Below are 19,849 nucleotides of genomic sequence, written 5' to 3'. Positions count from 1 at the left end.
CCCGCGGCGGGCGCTGACCTCTGCCCTGGTCTCTCACCCCCTCCCGCACCCACCCCCCACCCGCCCCGTGCCCTTGTGACCCTGGCTTTGGCGCCGCCGCCCAGGCGACCCGCGATGTAGCTGCCCCCGCGCCTCGGCGGGAGGCGTCCTGGCCCGCGGGCGCCCGGGGCCCGGAGCCCGGCCTGGGGGCACAGCCGAGCTCGGGCGGGGCCGGGGCCGCGGTGGCTATGCACCGGGCCCGTTAGCGCGGGGAGCGCCAGGCAGCTGAGGCGGGGGGCAAGCCCTCCCGCGGAGGAGCCGCGCCCCCGGCCCCGCCGGTCCCGCCGCGATGCTGTTCCACAGTCTGTCGGGCCCCGAGGTGCACGGGGTCATCGACGAGATGGACCGCAGGGCCAAGAGCGAGGCTCCCGCCATCAGCTCCGCCATCGACCGCGGCGACACGGAGACGGTAGGCGCACAGCGGCGGGGTCGGGGCCAAAAGCTGGGACGGGACCGGCTCGGTCTGCTCCTCTGCTCTCCTAAGTTTGGGGGCAATTTGGGGAGCGTCCTTCGTGCCGCACGGGACTGGACGCTGGGGCTCCGCGGACAGGATGCAAGGCCCGTAGCTCCCGGCTCAGGGGAAACCCGGCTGTTGGCGGAGGAGGGAAACAAGGTTGAAACCGAAATTTCAGACGCTGAGGGTGGAAGAGAGCATTTCTCCCGAAGTGGGAGCGAAGTCCTACCCGCGGCCCGATGGCTCTCTTCTCACTTCAACGGGCTCTTTGGTCGCCAGCCCCGCGCTCTCCTCCACCACTCGGCTCTGGCTGCTGGCGGCGGCGCCGCCTGCGGCGCGGGGAAGGCGAACAAACCGGCAGTACTGGGGCTCCAGCCGACTTGGGCCTCTCCCTGCCTCCTGGCAATCGGGGTTCCCGTCCCAGCGCAATTTCAGGGGTCGAAGTCTTCTAGGCTAGCGCTTTTCGTTGTTCGCATCTTGGGCCTCCTGGCTGGCCCGACTTGGCTCGGTTAGGGCCGGGAGTTCAGGCTCTGGCCTGGCTCTTGTGGAAGGAGAGTCCATTCGGATCTCCATACCTGGCTCCACCAGCCCAGCCCCAAATAGCCAGTTCCTTGCCTCAGACCTCCCTGGGGGCCCGATGAGCAGACGCTGCCCAAGCCGGGCCCAGAAGTGACCTTTAGAGGCCAAAGAGGTGGGGAGCATGAGCAAACCTTCTCTGCTTGGAAAGCAAGAAGCAGCAGCCCCAGTGCCTCTGCTTCTGAGCTCTTCTTCCCCAGTTAAACCCTCTCAGCCTATCAGTTTGGTTAGGAGAGGATTTGGATTGGGCCTATCCTGCACTCAGAGACTTTGAGGGTGCCCATGCACCCCACTCACCATCTCCCAGGACCCAAGAGGGCCCCAGACAATGTGGCAGAGGTGGTGGAGGGGCAGAGGTTGCCCCGCGATTTGCCCTGGCCTGAACCTTCGGCTTAAGGATCCAGAGATCACTGGGATTAGGGGCCAGGAACTCCACCGAGTCTCTGGAGAGGAGTCTGTGGGGAGGGTGACTTTTAATGGTCATCTTACCCCTTTTCCTGAGGCCCAGCAGAGTGGCTCCTTTAAGAAACAGTTTGGGGGAAGCTTTTGGAGGGCTTGGCTGAAGTAGCCACTGCTGCCCGCAGTCCCCAAACACAGCACGAGCCTTTCTGGGAAAAGAGCAGAGGGGACAGGAAGGGGGAGAAGTAAGGAGGAAGATCTATCCAGGCCAGCAGCCGGTCCTGGGCCTGTGGCCGGCTTGGGCTGCATGGGCGGGCCTGGGTCCTGAGCCCCCTGGATATGGGCCTTTTGGGGTGCAGGAAGAGCACCGCACACCCTGGCAGGCACCCCCATCCCCCCACCCCCACGTTTAGGGCTAGCTGGAGCCTCGGAGGGAGCTGCGGGTGCCCGGTTCCCCGTGGCGTGGCGGCGGGGTCGCAGGCTGACGCAGGCGCTGCGGACTCGCGCCTCCCTCCCTCCGCAGACCATGCCGTCCATCAGCAGTGACCGCGCTGCGCTCTGCGCCGGCTGCGGGGGCAAGATCTCCGACCGCTACTACCTGCTGGCGGTGGACAAACAGTGGCACATGGGCTGCCTCAAGTGCTGCGAGTGCAAGCTCAACCTGGAGTCGGAGCTCACCTGTTTCAGCAAGGATGGAAGCATCTACTGCAAGGAAGACTACTACAGGTAGCCCCCACCTCGGGACCCACTGCCCTGGGCACCCAGGACCCCTCATCTCAGATGCAGTCTTCTCCGGTTGCCTTCCCTCCAGCCCCAAGGGAGGGTTCCCTACCTAGGTCCTCCCTTCTCCAAGCCAGTACAAATTGGATGACATCCTTTTTAAACAGCAATTTGAGGGAAATCTTGGAAAGATCTGCGAAGTGTAGGGACCCAGAGAAAAGCAGAAAGTGTCCTCTTCTTAGCTTAGACCAAAAATAAGCTCGGGTTGGGGGTCCTTGCACCCTTCTCCCTTTGAAGTTTCTTGGGTCAACTAGAGGGAACAGAAACAGGCACCCCCTCCCTAAACCCAGGCAGTCTAGGCTGGTGTGGAATAAAGTTGGAGGGAGAGCCGGGGGATTGGATTGGGTGCATTTCCGGGTCTTTCCTGGAGATGGGAGTGAAAGCTGGCCAGGACTGAAGAACGGGAATCACTGACAGACTCCACGTTCCTTGGTTCTCCTCTCTGGGTTTAGGGTTAGGTCTGCTTATTCTCTCTCCCTCTTTCTTTCTTTCTTCCTCTCCCTCTCTCTCTCTCTCTCTGTCTCTCTCCCGTCTCTGTGTTTCTTACAAATTACAAACGTCTGTAGGATGCCCAGGCACTGCTGTGGAGGGCAGGATTAGAGGTTGAGGAAGGGGTAACTGGGAAGTTCCCCTTACTCCCGAGCAAAGGCTTTCCTAGGGCTTGCTCAGACTCTGGGTAAAGTCTTTGTAGGCATGAAAATGGTTAAGGGAAACTATATTTCAGGGTAGGACCAGACCTGGGCCAAAATCTAGTTCCATCTTCCCCCCATCCTCCAAGTTAAGACCTGGTTGCCAGTCTTGAGGAGTGGAGTTCCGCCAGTGGCAGCAGTGGCACTTGGAGGAGGGATATGGGGGGGTACCCAACCGTGTGTCCCCACAGTCCCTCCCTCGATGGTCCCTACAGGCGGTTCTCTGTGCAGCGCTGCGCCCGCTGCCACCTAGGCATCTCGGCCTCGGAGATGGTGATGCGAGCTCGGGACTTGGTTTATCACCTCAACTGCTTCACGTGCACTACGTGTAACAAGATGCTGACCACGGGAGACCACTTCGGCATGAAGGACAGCCTGGTCTACTGCCGCTTGCACTTCGAGGCGCTGCTGCAGGGCGAGTACACCGCGCACTTCAACCACGCGGATGTCGCAGCCGCAGCAGCGGCAGCTGCCGCGGCCAAGAGCGCGGGGTTGGGTGCAGCCGGGGCCAACCCTCTGGGTCTTCCCTACTACAATGGCGTGGGCACGGTGCAGAAGGGGCGGCCGAGGAAGCGCAAGAGCCCCGGGCCCGGGGCGGACCTGGCGGCCTACAACGCTGGTGAGTGCGAGGTGCCCCGAGCGCCCCGACGGGTTGAGGGAAAGTGCACTGCGTCAGTGGCCAAGAGCCGAGTGAATTTCAGTGTCTTATACATGTATACTTATAGCACTCTGGGTACTCCAGCCTTTAGCTTCCCCAGGCCCACCGGACAACCTGGCAGAGGGGACATTAGCTCCCTGGGCTCCAGCCCATGCGCTCTCGGCTGGAGCGGGAGGAGAGGGTGCATTAATGGTCTTGATGCTCTGGGTGCAGGATCACGTCCCTGAGAAATTTTTTAGAAGCAGCTTTTTGGTTTGGGCCTTTTACCCACTTTGCTGTGCAGAAAGTGCAAGGATAGAGAAAACAAGGCAGAGCCGACACCAAACAGGCTCTAGGTTGTCGTGGCTGAGGGAGAGGATCTGGGGCGATGGATGAGCGAAGCAGAGTGGCGGGGGTCCCAAGAGAAAGGACAGGCTGTGGCCTCAGGCACCGAGCTTGGCCTGGCCTGCGGCCGGGGTCATGCGAAGTGTCCTGAGTGCGGCAGGCTCGGGAAACTTGGGCCCAGGAGCCTTTGAGAAAAAGCGGGTCGTAGTGTCCCGCCCGATCTTCCTGCTCCGCCAGGTCTCGGTTTTCCTCCGGGGTTCTTCCTCCGAGTTCCGGGTGACAGCGGGGCGCTGGGATGAGATCCGCGACCCTCCAAAGCCGGCGCCCCGGGTTGGGACCCAGTAGGCCTGGCCTTGCGCCGGGGTGGGGTGGAGGGCTTGTTTCGCATTTCCGGCATCTTTGAACCCCGGGTTGTTCCGGGAGAGGCTCTGCCCCCTCCCGCGTCCCTCCGCGCTCAGGACAGCTGCGGAGGTTCTGAGGCCTGGCACATTGAACCATTAACATCTGCCCAAAGTCTGCAGGGCCGGGAAAGGTTTATGACTCCCCGGGCTTCTGAACTTGATAGAGTTTATTTGCAATTACTTTCTTTATTTCGTCTGCGACAGAATTGGATTCGGAGACTTTGTTTTCTTCCTCCTTTTCCCCTTAGTCTAATGCACAAGTGGAAACAAAACAAAACAAAAACACTGAACTGTGCAGAGAGGGCTGTGGTGGGGAAGAAGTCAGGATTATTTTGATCTTTAAAAATCTGAGCTGGCTCGGGGCGGGGGGCAGGGAGGGGATGAGAGGCGGGTGGGGATCCCCTGTTCGCTCCAACGAAGTTGCTTGTTGGGTGATGGTGGGGCATGTGTGTCTTGGTGTGCAGAGCTGGGAGGAAAATACAGCCCCCAGTCTGGTAAATGGTGAGGTGGCTGCGGCCAGGTCTGCAAGGCGGATTTAATCTTTGTTGAAGGCTCTACCAGAGATGCGGCTCTCCAAAACTTCCATCCCTGGTCACCCACCACCCTGAATAGACCACACTGAGTCCAGATCAGGTCCCCCAAAACAAAGCCGGTCTATTTATCAAGTGGGGTCGGCCTCCAGTAGGAAGCAGCAGGCGGGCTGGGCCACAGGGCGCGTGGTGGTTGGGAGCGGGATTATGTTTTCCCGGGCAGACAGGTTCGCAGCCGGGTTTGCAACTGAAAGGTAGGAGGTACCGAGGTGTATTTGTGCTTTTTGCTGCTCCGCCGCCTTCCCTGGCGAGGCCGCGCCGCACCGAGCAAGATGTGGCTGGAGGCTGAGTTTCAGAGGAGCTGGCATCTCTACGAGACTTCCCCACGCATATCATCTCGTCATTTTCTCTTTGGTCCCTCTCTTCCCTTTTTTTCCTTTCGGCTCTCTAGGCTCCACTTTCTCTCTCTGCGTTCGTCTCCCGTTTCTCTGTTCCTGTCTCTTTCTCTCTCGACGCTCACGTCTCTGGCCTTGGCCCGGGCTTAACCGCGCACTGCGTGCCGCCGGTGGCTTTGCGGCTCGCTTACGCGGGGCTCCCGGGACTAGGTTGGGGAAAGGGGGAGCCTCCCTGGCCGCTCCTGCCCGGCCAGGCCTCCCCCGGTCTGGCTGCTGTCCCCCTCCCTCCCCTCCCGGCGCTGGCAGGAGAGAAATGGCCGCAGTGTGGGCCGTGGGGTCGCTGGGACTGGAAAGAGGGCCCCGTGGAGGGTGAGATTTCGGAGGTGCGTCCGGGCAAGTGTGTGTGTGCGTTGTGTGCGTGATTCTTACTGTGAGGACTCGAGCTTGTTTGTGTGAGTGTCCCGCACCCAGGGGCCCAGCCACACGGACCCCCTGCAAAGCCCATCGCTGTGGGGGACAGTCCGGTGGAGGAGCGGCGGCACCTCACTACAGCGCGGTGAGCTCGGGCAGAGTGGTGAGGGGGCGCCGTCGGTGCGCCCGGCCCTTCGCTTAGGGAAGGGCAGTCAGAGCGGCGGGGCCGCAGGGTCGGAAAGTCCTTCCGGGGCGATGGCCGCGGCGGTCCTCCTCTGGCTGCCCCTCTGGTCCGAGAGCGCAGCCCAGGTCCCGGAGGCGGAACTGAAACCTACCCCACCCCGGAGCGTGGCTGCCCGCCGGCCGGGGTCGCGGACAAGGCCGCCGGAGACCGTGAAGGGCCCGGGCCGCACGCTTTGCGCGCCGCGGCCACGGGAGTCCCGCGCGGACCGGCCGGATGCCCGGGCCTCCCCCAGCCCCAGCTTTCTGTGTGTGTGTGTGCCTGGCGGCATAATTACTGATTTGATTCCAATCCATTATTTAGACAATTGAACCTACAATCTAGTCTTTAGTAAAATGAGGCGAAGTCAGATTTGATTACAGGTTCAGTCCCAGCGACAAGAGCTCGAAACCCGATGGGTTAATAACAGATCACGAGTAAATTATTCATGATTTTACGAGCTCTTTAGCTCCATTGAATCGGCCTAATTGAGAGGAAAAAAAAAAAAAAGGAGAGAGAAAGCTTGGTCCTCCCCCTCCCCTCGTCCCCTTGCTCCTCCCCGGACCCGATCCTGGGGAACCGCGATCCGTCTGGGGAGCTGGGGGCGAGAGTGCGGGGCCTGGGGCACCGACCAAATCTGGGCTCAACAGCCTCTTTGCCCCCAGCGCAACCCCCTGCCCCAGCCGCTGGCTGGCCTCGGCCTCCCTGCCTTGGGCCGACTCCTTTTCTGCCCTCCTCTCCTTTTCCCCCTTTCCCGTTTTCACCACTCCCCAGCCTGTAACAGCTTCGAAAAAGCCACCCCGCAGGGACCCAGTCTCCCTGAGACCTGGGATTCAGTTCCTTGGCCTGGACCCTCCACCACACAACATCCCTACTATTTCCGGGCCTTGCTGTCCCCTCAGGCTCTCTCTGTGTCTCTCCTGGTTTCTTTCTGTCTTTGTAGCTGTCTCTCTCTGGTTCTCTCCATATCCACTGCTTTCTTTTCCTCTGCCTCTTCTCTCTTTTTTCCTGGCTCTGTCCATTTTCCCTCCCTACCATCTCTCCTTTTCTCTCCATTCTCTCTGTCTTTCTACATCTGTCTCTTTCTTTCCTTTCTCTGCCCTTTCTTTCTCCCTCCCCCAAACCACCTCCCCCCATCTAGGCCTCACTCAGGGCACGTCCCTTGGGTTCGTGGGGCGCCAGGGTCCCCATGGAGCTCATTAACAGCAGCAAGGCCCAGGCAGGGGCTGGGCGGAGGAATGGGCCCAGAGATCCCCTGTGGGGAGGCCTGCCCGCCCCCTCCTGTGGAGCTGGGGACTAGGGGCAAGAAGAGGGTTGCTCCCCACAGCGGGGGCAGGGCAGTTTCCATGGATCCCATTTGGAGTCATTCTGTGATCCCCTTTAAATCGCTGGATCCCCGTTCTTCACTCTGAGCACTCTCAGTGGGAGTAGCCCGGCTGGAGGACTTGGGTGCCTGGGTGCCTATGGGAGGAGCCCTTAGGAGGTGTAGCCACTTGCTGACAACTCCTAGGTTAGGGACAAGAGCAGCATCTTGTGAATGTTTTCTGCAAGGGACCACTCCTCACTTGGGCAGGGGAGGAGTAGGTCACCAGGAGAGCAGGAGTACTTCTGAGGTAGTATTGCCAGATAAAATGCAGGGCTCCCAGTTAAATTTGAATTTTGGGTAAACGACAAGTAAATTTTTTTAGTGTAAGCGTATCCCATACAACATTTGAATTTTAAATAAACAATGAATAATTTTTTAGTATGAGTGTATACCATGCAATATTTGAATTTTAGGCAAACAACGAATCAGTTTTCAGTATAGGTATGTCCCATGCAATATTTGAGACATCATACTAAAAAATTGTTCATTGTTTATCTGAAGTTCAAATTTAACTGGACAACCTGTATTTTTATTTGCTAAATCTGCAGCTCTACTATGGGCATGTGATGAGACAGGAGATACATTCCCAGTTGCCCACTTTAGGGGGAATGAATTAATCTCCTATGAGGCATTCCCCAAAGTAAGACCTTACGTGTGGGATGGCTCAGGATGTATTGAGGGGATCTTGGAGAGGGGTCCTGTGTGTCCCCATCAGCCACCAGGTTGCTAAGCAACTTTCTGAGGCCCAAGTTTTCCATCCCTGTCCCCAACCCCAGTGCCTTCCAGGCATTGACAGGCCCAGCTGGGCCCCTTCTGGATGGGGACGGGCTCCCCAAAGAGTCATGCTTCATCTTTGCCTGCCTTTGTGGTGTAGGGGAAAGAAACAGCAAGGAGGCAAGCACTGCAGTGTTGAATCTAGGCTCAGCCATAACCAATGGTGTGGCTTTATTTCCCTTAGCATTAGTTTCCTCATCTCTAAAATGGGGTGAATAGCAGTAGCCACCTCTTGGAGCAGTAGTGAAGCCCCCCTCCCCCCATGTATGTAGAGCCAAAGGCATACCCTGGGTGTGGCATACATGTTAATTTCTTCCTCCAGCTTCCTTCCCTTTTGGTTAGAACTCTGCCACTCCCTGAGATTTCCAAAGATCGCTTAACCTCCCTGCCTCATTCACCTCATTTGTCAAACTGGGAAACAACTGCCTCATAGGGCAGTGGTGAGGATTAAGCTACAAAATACAGTTTCCAACCTTTGACCCAGTGCCTGCGGCCCAGGGCTAAGGGATCGTGCAGTACCTTTGGTTGTAGGAACTGATGAGGGAGAAATGAAAGTGAGTGGAGGGTATGGAAAGTGAGTTGAAGTCTGTGACTTCCAGGTGCCTGCGCCAGACACTGTGTGGGGGGAAGGGGCAGGGGAGACTGGAGACTACATTCCTCCTTAGGGAGTGCAGGGAGAAACGGGAAGATCATGGGCCTGCTGTCTGCAGTCAAGTGACTTCCCTTTCGGAGCCTCAGTTTCAATATCTGTAAAAAGGGGGAAATAATGCTTGGCTCAAAGGGTTGTTTTGAGGATGAAACTGTGCACGTAAAGCCCTTTAGCACATCTTGTGGAGTTGAATGTCATTGACAAGTTGTAGCTGTTGTTGTTATTATTACTATTATTATTGTAACATGATGGCTCAGAATGGTTTTTGGATTCTCCTAGAGCTGGGTTTGAATCCAGCATTTCCTAGCTGAGTGACCCTGGGCAGATGGCTCTCTCAACCTCAAACTCCCCTGTAAATCTATAAAATGGGATAATATCTCCATCTCAGCGGGGTGCGGCACCTGCCGTGTGGTCCCGAGGCTAGAAACATTTGGCGAAGCGTGGGGTGGGTGTGGACTTGGCAGTGTTGTGGGGGTCCGGGCCAGGAGGTTCACCTGCTGCCTCTGCCTTCCTTCCCCAGCCCTGAGCTGCAATGAGAACGATGCGGAGCACCTGGACCGCGACCAGCCGTACCCGAGCAGCCAGAAGACGAAGCGCATGCGCACCTCCTTCAAGCACCACCAGCTTCGGACCATGAAGTCTTACTTTGCCATTAACCACAACCCCGACGCCAAGGACTTGAAGCAGCTCGCGCAAAAGACGGGCCTCACCAAGCGGGTCCTCCAGGTCAGCCGGGCAGGGGCTAGGGGTGGGGGCACCTGTGGCGTCAGGACCTGGGGGTGGAATCCCACAATGGCCGTGGGCCTTGGAAGGACCTTCCACTCTACGTCCGCCTATCTCTTTATCTTTCTCTGTTCTCTTTCTCCATCTCTTCAGTCTATCTCTAGCTGTATTTCAATATTTTTTTTTCCATTCTAACTTTGTCTTCTCTCCTTCAAGTTTTGTCCCCTCAGTGTTTCTGTTTTGTGTCTGTGTGTCCCTCTGTCCTCTTTGTCTACACACTCAGTCTCTTTTCTTTCTTGTAAGCAATTCTTAGTTGCTATGTATTACCCAAGTGACACTCAAATATGTTCATGTTGTAAAAGGTTCAAGCATTTCAGTTAAACCAGAGCTTCCCCCCACCCCCCCACCAGCAACCTTGGCCCCTTAAACCAGGATGCCCGTCCAAGGCACCTGCTGTTAGCCGTTTGCTCCTTCTGCTTCTTGCTCCTCACTTGCTCTCTCTAGTTTCTCTCTCTCTCTCTCTTTTTTTTTTTTCCTGTCTCTCTCTAGATTTACCTTCTGTTTCTTTGTTGTTTCTCAGACTCTCCCAGAAGCAAGGTTTGTAAGGGAGAGGGATTAGGGCAGATCCCCTGGATGGAAGTAGATGGGTACCTCTGAAAACAAGCAGCATTGCACTTGTATGAGGGTGCTTTCTTGATAGAGAGGATCCAGAGCTTTCACCAGATTTCCTAAGGGTCTGTCCACCACCCCCAAAATGTTAAGAACCCCATTTGGGGATACAGGCATGCCAGCTGCCTGTATGACCCAAACTTGTGGCAGAGCCTTGGGTCACCACTTTTTAAATCTTCAGCTCCTCCTCTTACTCGTTTCATGGTCCTGGGCAAGTCACCTAACTCCTCTGAGCCTCAGTTTCCTTATATATGAAATGGGCACAAGAAATTACACTGAAGGCTTATTGGGGGAGCAATTGAGATAACGTAAGTGCCCATCACAGTAGCTGACAACCGCTCAGTGGATGGTAGCTAGGATAACATTAACTAGATTAATCAGTTAACTGATATTAACTAGTATAAACAATTATTCTGGTGGCTGGACTTCAGTTTCCCCATCTGTACAATGATAAGGTGGGAGAATATCTCCCTTTATAGCTAGTTTAACCAATTTATTCCTTAGAACGTGTGACTGTAGGGATAACAATGCACATTTTTGGGTAAGAAAATCGGGAGATGAAGTGAGTTGACTATGGTCCCACAGCAGGAGGAGTAGTGCTGGGATTTGAGTGCAGGCCAGTCCGACCGACCCCCTAGCCCCAAGTCTTTGAGGACTGAGGGCCCAGGGGTGGGCGGCGACACCGAGTGGGTGAGGGTGATGGTGACGACACCGAAGGCTGTGGATCCACCCTAAGTTTTCTTGCGAGTCTGTTAGAACTTTTAAAAAAGCATCTTGGAGGTGACAGCGGTGGCGGGATGGGACTGTGACGCGGTCGAGGGTCCGCAGATCTCCGGGAAGCCTGGAGTCCGGGCCCCCAGGCCGGCTGGGCCCGGCTGCCAGCCCGGCGCCCCGCGACGGGGCTGGCGCAGCTTGGTCTCGCGCGGGCTCAGTGACGTAGCGGAGGGAGCTGAGGGCCCGTCAATGAAACACCGATGCGCCTCTCTGGGCCCGCCCCCCGCCCTGGAGCTCCGCGCGGGCCCCGCCCCTCCTGTTAGGGATCCGTTTTGCCCAAGGTCCCTCTGACCAGGGCTCGAGAAGAGGCGGCCCTTTGGGGTCTCAGATCCCGCTGGTCCGTTTTCCTCCGACTTTTCCTTTTGGGGATTAGGTCGGGCGACTCTCCTTGGCGCCCCCTCTGTTCCTCAGCCCTGGGCGAATTTGGACGGAGGATCTGTGGTTGCCGCCTTTTCTCTGGTTAGTAGTCCTTCCTCTCTCTAGATGCCCTTATGGTGAGTTGGTGGGGGGAGAGGGATCCGTGAAAAAAGCCCTAAGAGCAGGCAGGGGCAGGAACAGGGGCTTGAAGTCAGGCAGAGCTGGGTTCCGTTCTGCCCCTCTACTCGCCGGCAGTGTGTCTTGCACAAATTAGTTACCCTCTCTGCGCCATAGCTTTCTCATCTGTAAAATGGGCACCATTAGGGCACATACCTCGCCAATTATCCAGATTAAGTGAAATAAAGAGTAAATGTCCATGGTTGGGTCTGAATCTGGAGTGGGGAGCTGATCTCTGCTGGCCTTGGTAAGGCAGGAAGCTTGATTTAGGAACACATTGGATTTCCAGCATAGTTATCTCTCATTCTTTCATCTGACCAAATAGCTATTGGCACCAGGCCCTGGAGACACAGAGGTGAATGAACCACAGTCCTGGCCCTGAAGAAATTCACCTATTAGGTGTCGAGACAGACCCACAATCGGTTTTCCCATAGTGTGATCAGTCGGGAGGGAGTTTCTATGGGAGACCAGGGGAGAGATCAACTACTTACCCTGTGTGTGAGGAAGGGTTCATCTGTGTGACCTGGGTCTAGACTTGCCCTTCCTCCCCTAAAATCCTGAGCCAGGGCTGTTCACACCTGCATGCCCTCTCCACCATGGGGACTCAGAAAAGCCTGGGCATGGGACTAGTTAGAGAGAATCACTGATAGAAGCACTAATCAATAAATGTTTGAGTGCTCTACTATGTGTCTACTATGTGTTGAAAGACTCATGAAGTACATTTGCTCATTGAGTCCTCACTATCAGGCATCATGATCCCTTCTCCTCCACTGTACAGATGAGAACATTGAGGCCCAAATGATTTCCACTTGCCCCAAGTCACACTTTGCTGGTAAGTAGCAGAGCTGGATCCAAATCCAGGCACATCTGATCAGTGGGCATTGCTCTTTCTCCTCTAAGCCAACCCAGCAGTGGCAGCCTCTGAGTGTGAGTATCATTTATGGCCTGTACGTTGTTGGGGTGAGGGCAGTCATACCCACAGGACACATCAGACCCCTGTTGTCCCTCCTCCCAGACCTCCCAATCTCCTGCACAAATGCTTAGTGTTCCCTAACAGCACAGCAGCTCATGATTATGCAGCAGTTTGCAAAGCATTGTCTTTCCAGCCACTCATCTTCCTTACCTTAATATTTTCCTCCCCATTTTACAGATGAGAAGCTTAAGAACTAGTGAGATGAAGTGATTTACTTGAGGACACAGGAGCCAGGCATTGGCAGGGTGGGGCTCTCTCCCAGGTGTTCTGACTACTGATGGGCCAGCTGGGGGAGATGGGATGGGGGCAGTTTGGGGCGAGGCAGCTGGTGGTGTGGCTTTGGAAGGTAACATATAGATTAAAGTCCTTTCTGACATAACAACAATGTGATTTGGACACTTTAACTTCTCCTCTCAGAGCCCAATTCCTTGTCTTTGAAGTGGAGATAATAATAGTTTGTACCTTGAGGATTCCTGAGGATTGAGACAATGAATGGGAAGGCTCCAGCATGGTGCCTGGTGGTACAAAGTAGACAAAGTAGGTGCCCATGAAATGGCTTCTCATCACTGGCTACACAAGCTTAATTGTGCTAGGCCTTGGGTGCCCCCTGCAGGTTGTGGTCCACCTCGACCCTGCGGAGAGAGTCTGCAGGGCGGGGCAGGTTAAGGTTGAGGCTGTGTTCCCAGAAGTGGATGATGTAGGGTGTGTGTGTGTGTGTGTTTGTGTGTGTGTGTGTGTGTGTGTCTAGGGATTCTAGGCTGTTACTGAATCTGTAATGCATAAGCATCAACATGGCAGGCCCGGGATGCAGTATCCCTGCTGGAATTTGGAGCTGATACGAGGTCCAGACTCAGCCCTCCCACTTACTCTCTGAATGGTCATGAGCAAGTGACTTAACCTCCCTGACCTTCAGCTATAAAATGGGGATGATAACAGTGCCTCACTAGGTGGTTGCAAGGAGTAAGTAAGATGACATAAAGTGTAATTTATAAAGTGTATATGAGGGACTCAATACATATTAATTTCGTACACATTTACCTAGTAAGGTTCAGTCTACCATCCCCTTTTGCACACATTTAACAATTTTAATTATCTTCATTTTGCAGATGAGGAAACTGAGGTTCAGAGAGGCTAAAACCCTTGCACTGAGTCTCACAGCTAATAAGTGATAGGAGGAGTCAAGCCCAGATTGGTCTGATTCCACAGCTCTTTCCAATATGGCACAGTGGAGGGATTGTGATTCTCAGCACCCCCTCCCCTTGGATCTAGCTGCTGAACGCAGCAGGACAGATGGGGGACAAGGGGAGGAGTGAGTCATAGATGCCATGTCTTGGTAGGAAAGCAGGAATTCTGTTGTAAAGCCCTAGGGGCGTAAAAAGTGCTCAGAATGGTCACCAGCAGCAGCAGCATGACAATCACAGTACTCACTTGTCACCAGTGGGCAAGGTGACCGGGAGACAGAATGGCCCCTTGGACCGAAGTCCATTAAGACATTAAGCTTTACCAGTTCTTGGAGAGCATTGCTCAGCACATCCATGCGCCTCTGCATTGCCTCTCTTCCTTCCTGGGGAAGGATTAGGAAGGCAGAACATTAAGGTGCCCTAGGCTGGGGAAGGGGCTGGTGAGCTGATGGATTTGGATGGGTGAACGTCTCCTCAGGGGTTCCCAGTGTGACTTTGAAGGAAAATACATTTTAACAACCAGCAGTTTAAAAGCATTCTTCAGATGACCAGTTAGTCATCATTAACCTATGTGAGAACTCGAGAACTGAGGACACTAGCTTTCCTCCGTTCACTCACTTCAACAAATACACTGACCTGCCATGTTCTGGGCAGGGCATGAGGTACTGAGGATTCGGGGGTGACCCTGGCAGTGAACAGGCCCGGCTGGAATGTACAGTCCACAGGGGAGACAATGTCCAGCAAGGTATTGTATAAATAATTTAAATGGTGGTAAGATTGACCTCTATATTTTTCTGTATATTTGAAATATCTCATAGTAAAAATATCTTTAAATGATTCCAGGGCCAAATAAGTTTGGGAAATGCCAAAGATTGACTGCGTCCTTCTCTTAGAGATCAGAGCACACTGGCATTAATACAGGCATTGAGAAATCTTGAAGAGATTCAACTTTGTCTAGTCTAACATTTCCCAAGTGTATTTGGCCACAGAACCCTTATTTAACTCTTGACAAAAATAAAATAGAAGAAGTGCTAGGATGGAAAAATATAGGGGTGCAACGAGAGCATAAACACGGGGACCTGACCTGGGGAGGGAGGTGGTCAGGAGTGGCTTCCCTGAGGAGGTGAGGTTTAAACTAGGACTTCAGTTCATTGAGCCTCAGCTTCCCCACCTGTAAAATGGGGAGAGTGAGCATTGTTCTGCATGTCATTTGCACAGGGCTGTACAGAGTGTTTGATCTAGTCACGGATGGTTGAAGTTGGATGGAATTTCATAGGTGATTTGGCCCAAATCTCTCCCTTTAGAAGAGAGGAAACTGAAGCCCAGAGAGGTGGAGTGACTTGTTCAAGGCCCCGGAGCAAAGTAGTTGTAGCCCTGGAACTGGAACCAAGGGGTCCTGATATCCAGTCCACTGCTCCTTATTTTTTATTCTTTAAAGAAAACTTTCTTTAAAGTTTATAAAATAATAGAACCACCATACAGGCAGGTTAGAAAACTAGGGGGGAAAATTACCCATATGAAGACACAGGAAACCAGTAATCCAGGTGTGCAGTTTGGAAGTTAAGTAGTGGGTAGGGGCGTGGGCCCAGCTTGCTGGGATGCACATCTCATCTCTGCGTCTTTGGCTGGGCTCTGGGCCTCGGTCTGCTCACCTGACGATAGTATCAGTGCTGACCTTGTAAGGCACTAACAGGAGTTCATATGTGTAAAATCCTTAGAACTTTGCTTAGACGTTGCCTTCTGAGTGAATAATATTCATCGTTATTATTTGCTTTATGAAGTTGCAATACCAGAGGATGTCATTTTGTTATTCTTTTTTTTCCTCACATAACATTCATCACAAGACATTTCCTCTGCAACTGCGTGGAGTGGCTGTGTCGTGACTTCCACTTGTCCCATCTGGTCGGATGCTTTGGATGCAGCCATTGGTTTTGATGTCATAAAAAGAAACCGCCAGTGGACATTTTTGGGCTTGAAGCGTTTGTCTTTTGGCTGGTTTCCTTAGTGGCCCTGGAGGGGATCTGTGGGGCAGAGTGGGTTTCCCACTGGCCCTCCTGGTCTCCTTGATGAAGGAATCCTGGGGAAGGGGATTTGCAAGGCAAAGCTCAGCCTTCGGTGCCAGGGGGTGTCTGAGGAGGAGCCGTGTAACCATGTGGGCTTCCTCCTCCACCCAGGACCTGCTGGGGATCCCCTGGGCACCTGACTGAGGCACTCCCTGGAGATGAAGAGAGAGGGCTGTCAGTTTAAGAAGATGGGTGGGTAGAGCAGATCGTCTTCCTTGTTGCAGCTGCCAGAGAATCGCAGCCTGTCAGCACCCCAAGAGGCCATGGAGATCATATGGTGTGGTCCAACCCCCTTGTTGTACAGGTAGGGAAACTGAGGCAGACCCAGAGGTAAGGGACTAGCAGAGGTCACTTGATTGGTCAGTGGCAGAACCAGAGCTGGAAGCTACAGCCTGTGCTCTTTCCACCACATCGTAGTTGCTTCTGTGTTTATTCACTCATTCATTCATTCATTCATTCATTCATTCACTGACTCACTCCGGATCATGTAGTAGGGAAAGCATGGACTTTTTATGGCAGATAATCCTGGATCCTAATCTCAGTTTGGCCTCTGTGTGACCTTGGGCAAGTGACTTTACCTCTCCAAGCCTCTCTGGTTTTAAATCTATAAAGTGGGGATAATGATAGTACCTCCCTACTTGGCCTATCATGGAGATAACCTGTGACCGTGAATGTTAGAGGATGGCCGGGTGCCCAGCATGAAGAGGTCTGTAAATATTATCTGTTAGTATTCCTATTAACTCAATGCATGTGACTGATTCTTAATCTTTGCCAGTCCCTCTGCCATATCCCCAGGGATATAAAGATGACTTAGACAAGGTCCCTGTCCCAACAACCTCTTGGGAGGGGATTTTTTTTTGAAATACCCAGGAGAATTCTGGTGATGCCTGGCTTAAGGTGAGAAACAAACTCCACACAAACCCCCGCAGCATCTGGCTTTTAGTTGAGTTGTTGACTTTCATCCACCAGATTCCCAGCACCTCAGATTCAGTAAAGCAGAGAAGGCAGTTGTGGAAGATGGTGTCATTGTTTACAAACCTCTATTAGGGGCAACGCCAGAGAAATAGCAAACAGCCAGCAACTAACTGGTTCCAGCCCTTCCCAAGGGCTTGGAGCCCCGGACCGATGGGCGATGCACTGCCCCCGGGGCTTCCCGCTCCTGCTACCACTTGGAGAGTCAGGCCCACAGGATGCTCACAGGGCCACACATGCTCAGGACAGGACGGTGGCAAGAGCGTCACGGCTCCAGCCTTCCTAGTCCCCAATCTGCAGTGTTACTTTGGGGAAGTCGCCTCTTCTCTCTGAGGGTCTCTGGGGGCTTTCTCCATCATTTTCTCCATCGGTCATTCTCTGGGCCAGACGGACACAGAGTCCCACCTCTGTAGATTTCTGCAGGCCGGGCGGGGAAGGAGCCCCCATCACAAGAAGTGCCTATAGAGGCTGGTCTTAGAAGCACTGTACTTATTTGCAAGCCCCCAGAAGAGGTGATGGGCTTGCTTTGGGCAAAGGCCAGGGAAAATGTGCTTTCTTCCTGGAAAGATCCAGCGGGAGAGAGCTTTGTTTCCCGACTTCACAGGGTCTGCGTCTCCCTCCTTACTCCAGGATTCTAAAGGCTGTGCTTTTTTTTTTTGTTGTTGTTAAATTCTCCTGGGACCTTTTTTTTTTTAAAATAAATTTATTTATTTATTTATTTATTTTTGGCAGTGTTGGGTCTTCGTTTCTGTGCGAGGGCTTTCTCTAGTTGCGGCGAGCGGGGGCCACTCTTCATTGTGGTGCACAGGCCTCTCACTGTCGCGGCCTCTAGTTGTGGAGCACAGGCTCCAGACACGCAGGCTTAGTAGTTGTGGCTCACGGACCTGGTTGCTCCATGGCATGTGGGATCTTCCCAGACCAGGGCTCGAACCCGTGTCTCCTGCATTGGCAGGCAGATTCTCAACCACTGCGCCACCAGGGAAGCCCCAAGGCTGTGCTTTTTAATTGAGCCCAAGTTGTATCAGGCCACCAAAAAGAGGATTTGAGGCCGCAGGCCCCTGTGGCTGGGGTGGTCCCCAGGGGAGGGTGGGGCCTAGGGCTGGCCCTTCCGATCCCTGTCTTGAGACACTAGGAAGACAGGAGATGCAGGCGCACCTGGAAAGATGCAGCTGGACACCCTAGAATCTGTTCAGTTCCCCAAGGCCCTCTGTTTTATCGGGAGGCTTCCGGCGAGTGTTTTCTTCACACAAACGGAAGGGAAGGGGCCCTGCCCTTTGGGCTTTTTTCTCTGGGAGATACAACCTCCCACACCAGCCCCCAACCCTCCTCCCCCCAGATTTTCTTGGCTTCTCCCAAAGTACTTTGAGGACCTCTGGGTACAGCGGAATCTCTCTGTGCAGTTCGATGGGTGGGCATACTGGCTGGGGGGTGCTGTGTAGATAAGTATCGATGCTTCGTGTGTACAGGCTTGTGTGCAGTGGTGTGGGTGCGGATGTATGTGTGTGTCAGTGCTCAAGGGAAAATGAAAGCAAACCCTTACTCTCTCTCTTGGGCATTCTTTTCACACCGAGCTCAGTAACTGGGCCCCCCACCCCAGCTCCCTCGTAAAGGATACTGGGACATGGCAGGTCGGGAGAGGGAATCTTTCGTCGGGCAGCTCTTCCCATTCTGTCCACTCCGCCCTGAGACCTGAAACCCAGTGGTCCAGGATGCTGGCGGCTTCTCCAGCAGATAGTGGTGGGGATTAGGAGCTGCGTCTTTTTCTTCCTCTTAGTGACTCTTTATTGACTGACTCCTGTGTGTTCTTTACATCGTTCTGGTATTTACCAGACTTGCCATGAAAAACTTGAAAAATGGTACCCACAAGAATTTGTGGGATCTCTTGCCCGCTTAAAGGCGACTGCCAAAAAAACGAACCTCTCAACCATGGTGAAAAATGATCGAGATTTGGTTTGTGTGAATCTCCCAGAACAGAATAGAAATGCTATGTGAGCCACATATGTAATTTTACATTGAAAACTTTCCAGTAGCCACATTAAAAAAGCAAAAAGAAACCTGTAAAATTAATTTTAAGGATATATCCTGTTTGGCCCCATATGTCCAATATATTGTCATTTCAACATGTAATCAAAATAAAAATTACCATCGAGATATTCTACTTCCTTCAAATCTGATGTGGTTCTCACCTATAGACCAGCCGTCTTTGGGCTAGCCGCATTTCAAGTGCTGGGTGGCCACATGTGGCTAGTGGCTACAATATTTGAGAAACTTCTAACCGAAGGGGAAACCCAGTAACAGGCAATTCGAGGAAAGGACATTTTTATTGTATTAACAATAAAAATACAAAACAAAGTATTGCCAGCCCAACTTTTTAATACACGCCCCCCGCCCCCCGTCCCCCGTCCCCCCACCCCCACCCCCGCATTCCGGCAGAACACCGATTGGCATCTCTGAGTTAAACAGTCCGGGGGCATGCTCTGCCCTTCTTCTCCTCGTCCTGCCCGTCTTCCTCTGACCAGCCCTTCCCTCTCCCCAACGCAGGTCTGGTTTCAGAACGCCCGGGCCAAGTTCAGGCGCAACCTTTTACGGCAGGAAAACACTGGCGTGGACAAGTCGACGGAGGCGGCGCTGCAGACGGGGACGCCGTCGGGACCGGCCTCGGAGCTGTCCAACGCCTCGCTCAGCCCCTCCAGCACGCCCACCACCCTCACAGACTTGACTAGCCCCACCCTGCCGACTGTGACGTCCGTCTTAACTTCTGTGCCTGGCAACCTGGAGGGCCACGAGCCTCACAGCCCCTCGCAAACGACTCTTACCAACCTTTTCTAATGATTCTCGGCCCCCCGCCCCCGCCCCACAATTTCTTTAAAAAAGAAATTATCTTTAGTTGAATTCCAAGTGTATTTTAAAATAGAGGCTTTGAGCAACTAACTAACCACATTTTAGGATCTCGCCTGGAAAATGAGGAAGAAAATAACTACGCCCCTTGCTGACACAGCGGTGTGGAGTGGAATTACTTGGAAGATCTATCTGCAACACAACATTTGTGTCACTGTACAGTTTTGTGGACTGAGCGAGGAAAAACAACAAATAATTTAAGTTGGCTAGAGCTTCTGTATTTTCAAAGACTGCCACGTGCCTTAGGAATACTGTTTTATCTCCATACTTTGGATGACTTGTTCATTTTTCTCTCCCTCTTTTTCTCTCTGTATATTTATGACCAGAGCAAAAATGTAAAAAAAAAAAAAAAAAAAAAGTTTGTTACTTTGAATAGTCCTAAAAAAGAAAAAAAAAA

The 19,849-nt window shown here is 53.5% G+C and overlaps 1 protein-coding gene across 2 annotated transcripts; it reads left to right on the top strand.

Annotated features, from left to right (window-relative positions):
- Nucleotides 1–328: 328 nt before the first annotated feature.
- On the top strand, nt 329–19,402 carry LHX2 (LIM homeobox 2). Of its 2 annotated transcripts, XM_068552902.1 has the most exons (6): nt 329–407; nt 593–630; nt 1,992–2,194; nt 3,153–3,560; nt 9,193–9,391; nt 19,096–19,402. In XM_068552902.1, the coding sequence occupies exons 1-6, from the start codon at nt 329–331 to the stop codon at nt 19,381–19,383; spliced, it is 1,215 nt and encodes a 404-aa protein (XP_068409003.1). In that variant the 3' UTR covers nt 19,384–19,402. The 2 variants fall into 2 exon arrangements, with proteins under 2 accessions (XP_068409003.1, XP_068409002.1); XM_068552901.1 differs by lacking the exon at nt 593–630 and having other exon boundaries at nt 329–448; nt 3,153–3,556; nt 9,186–9,391.
- The last annotated feature ends 447 nt before the right edge of the window (nt 19,403–19,849 follow it).

This window comes from Eschrichtius robustus, chromosome 10, assembly GCF_028021215.1.
Source record: "Eschrichtius robustus isolate mEscRob2 chromosome 10, mEscRob2.pri, whole genome shotgun sequence".
NCBI classification, from domain to species: domain Eukaryota; kingdom Metazoa; phylum Chordata; class Mammalia; order Artiodactyla; family Eschrichtiidae; genus Eschrichtius; species Eschrichtius robustus.
This window is presented reverse-complemented; position numbering and strand designations above follow the sequence as displayed.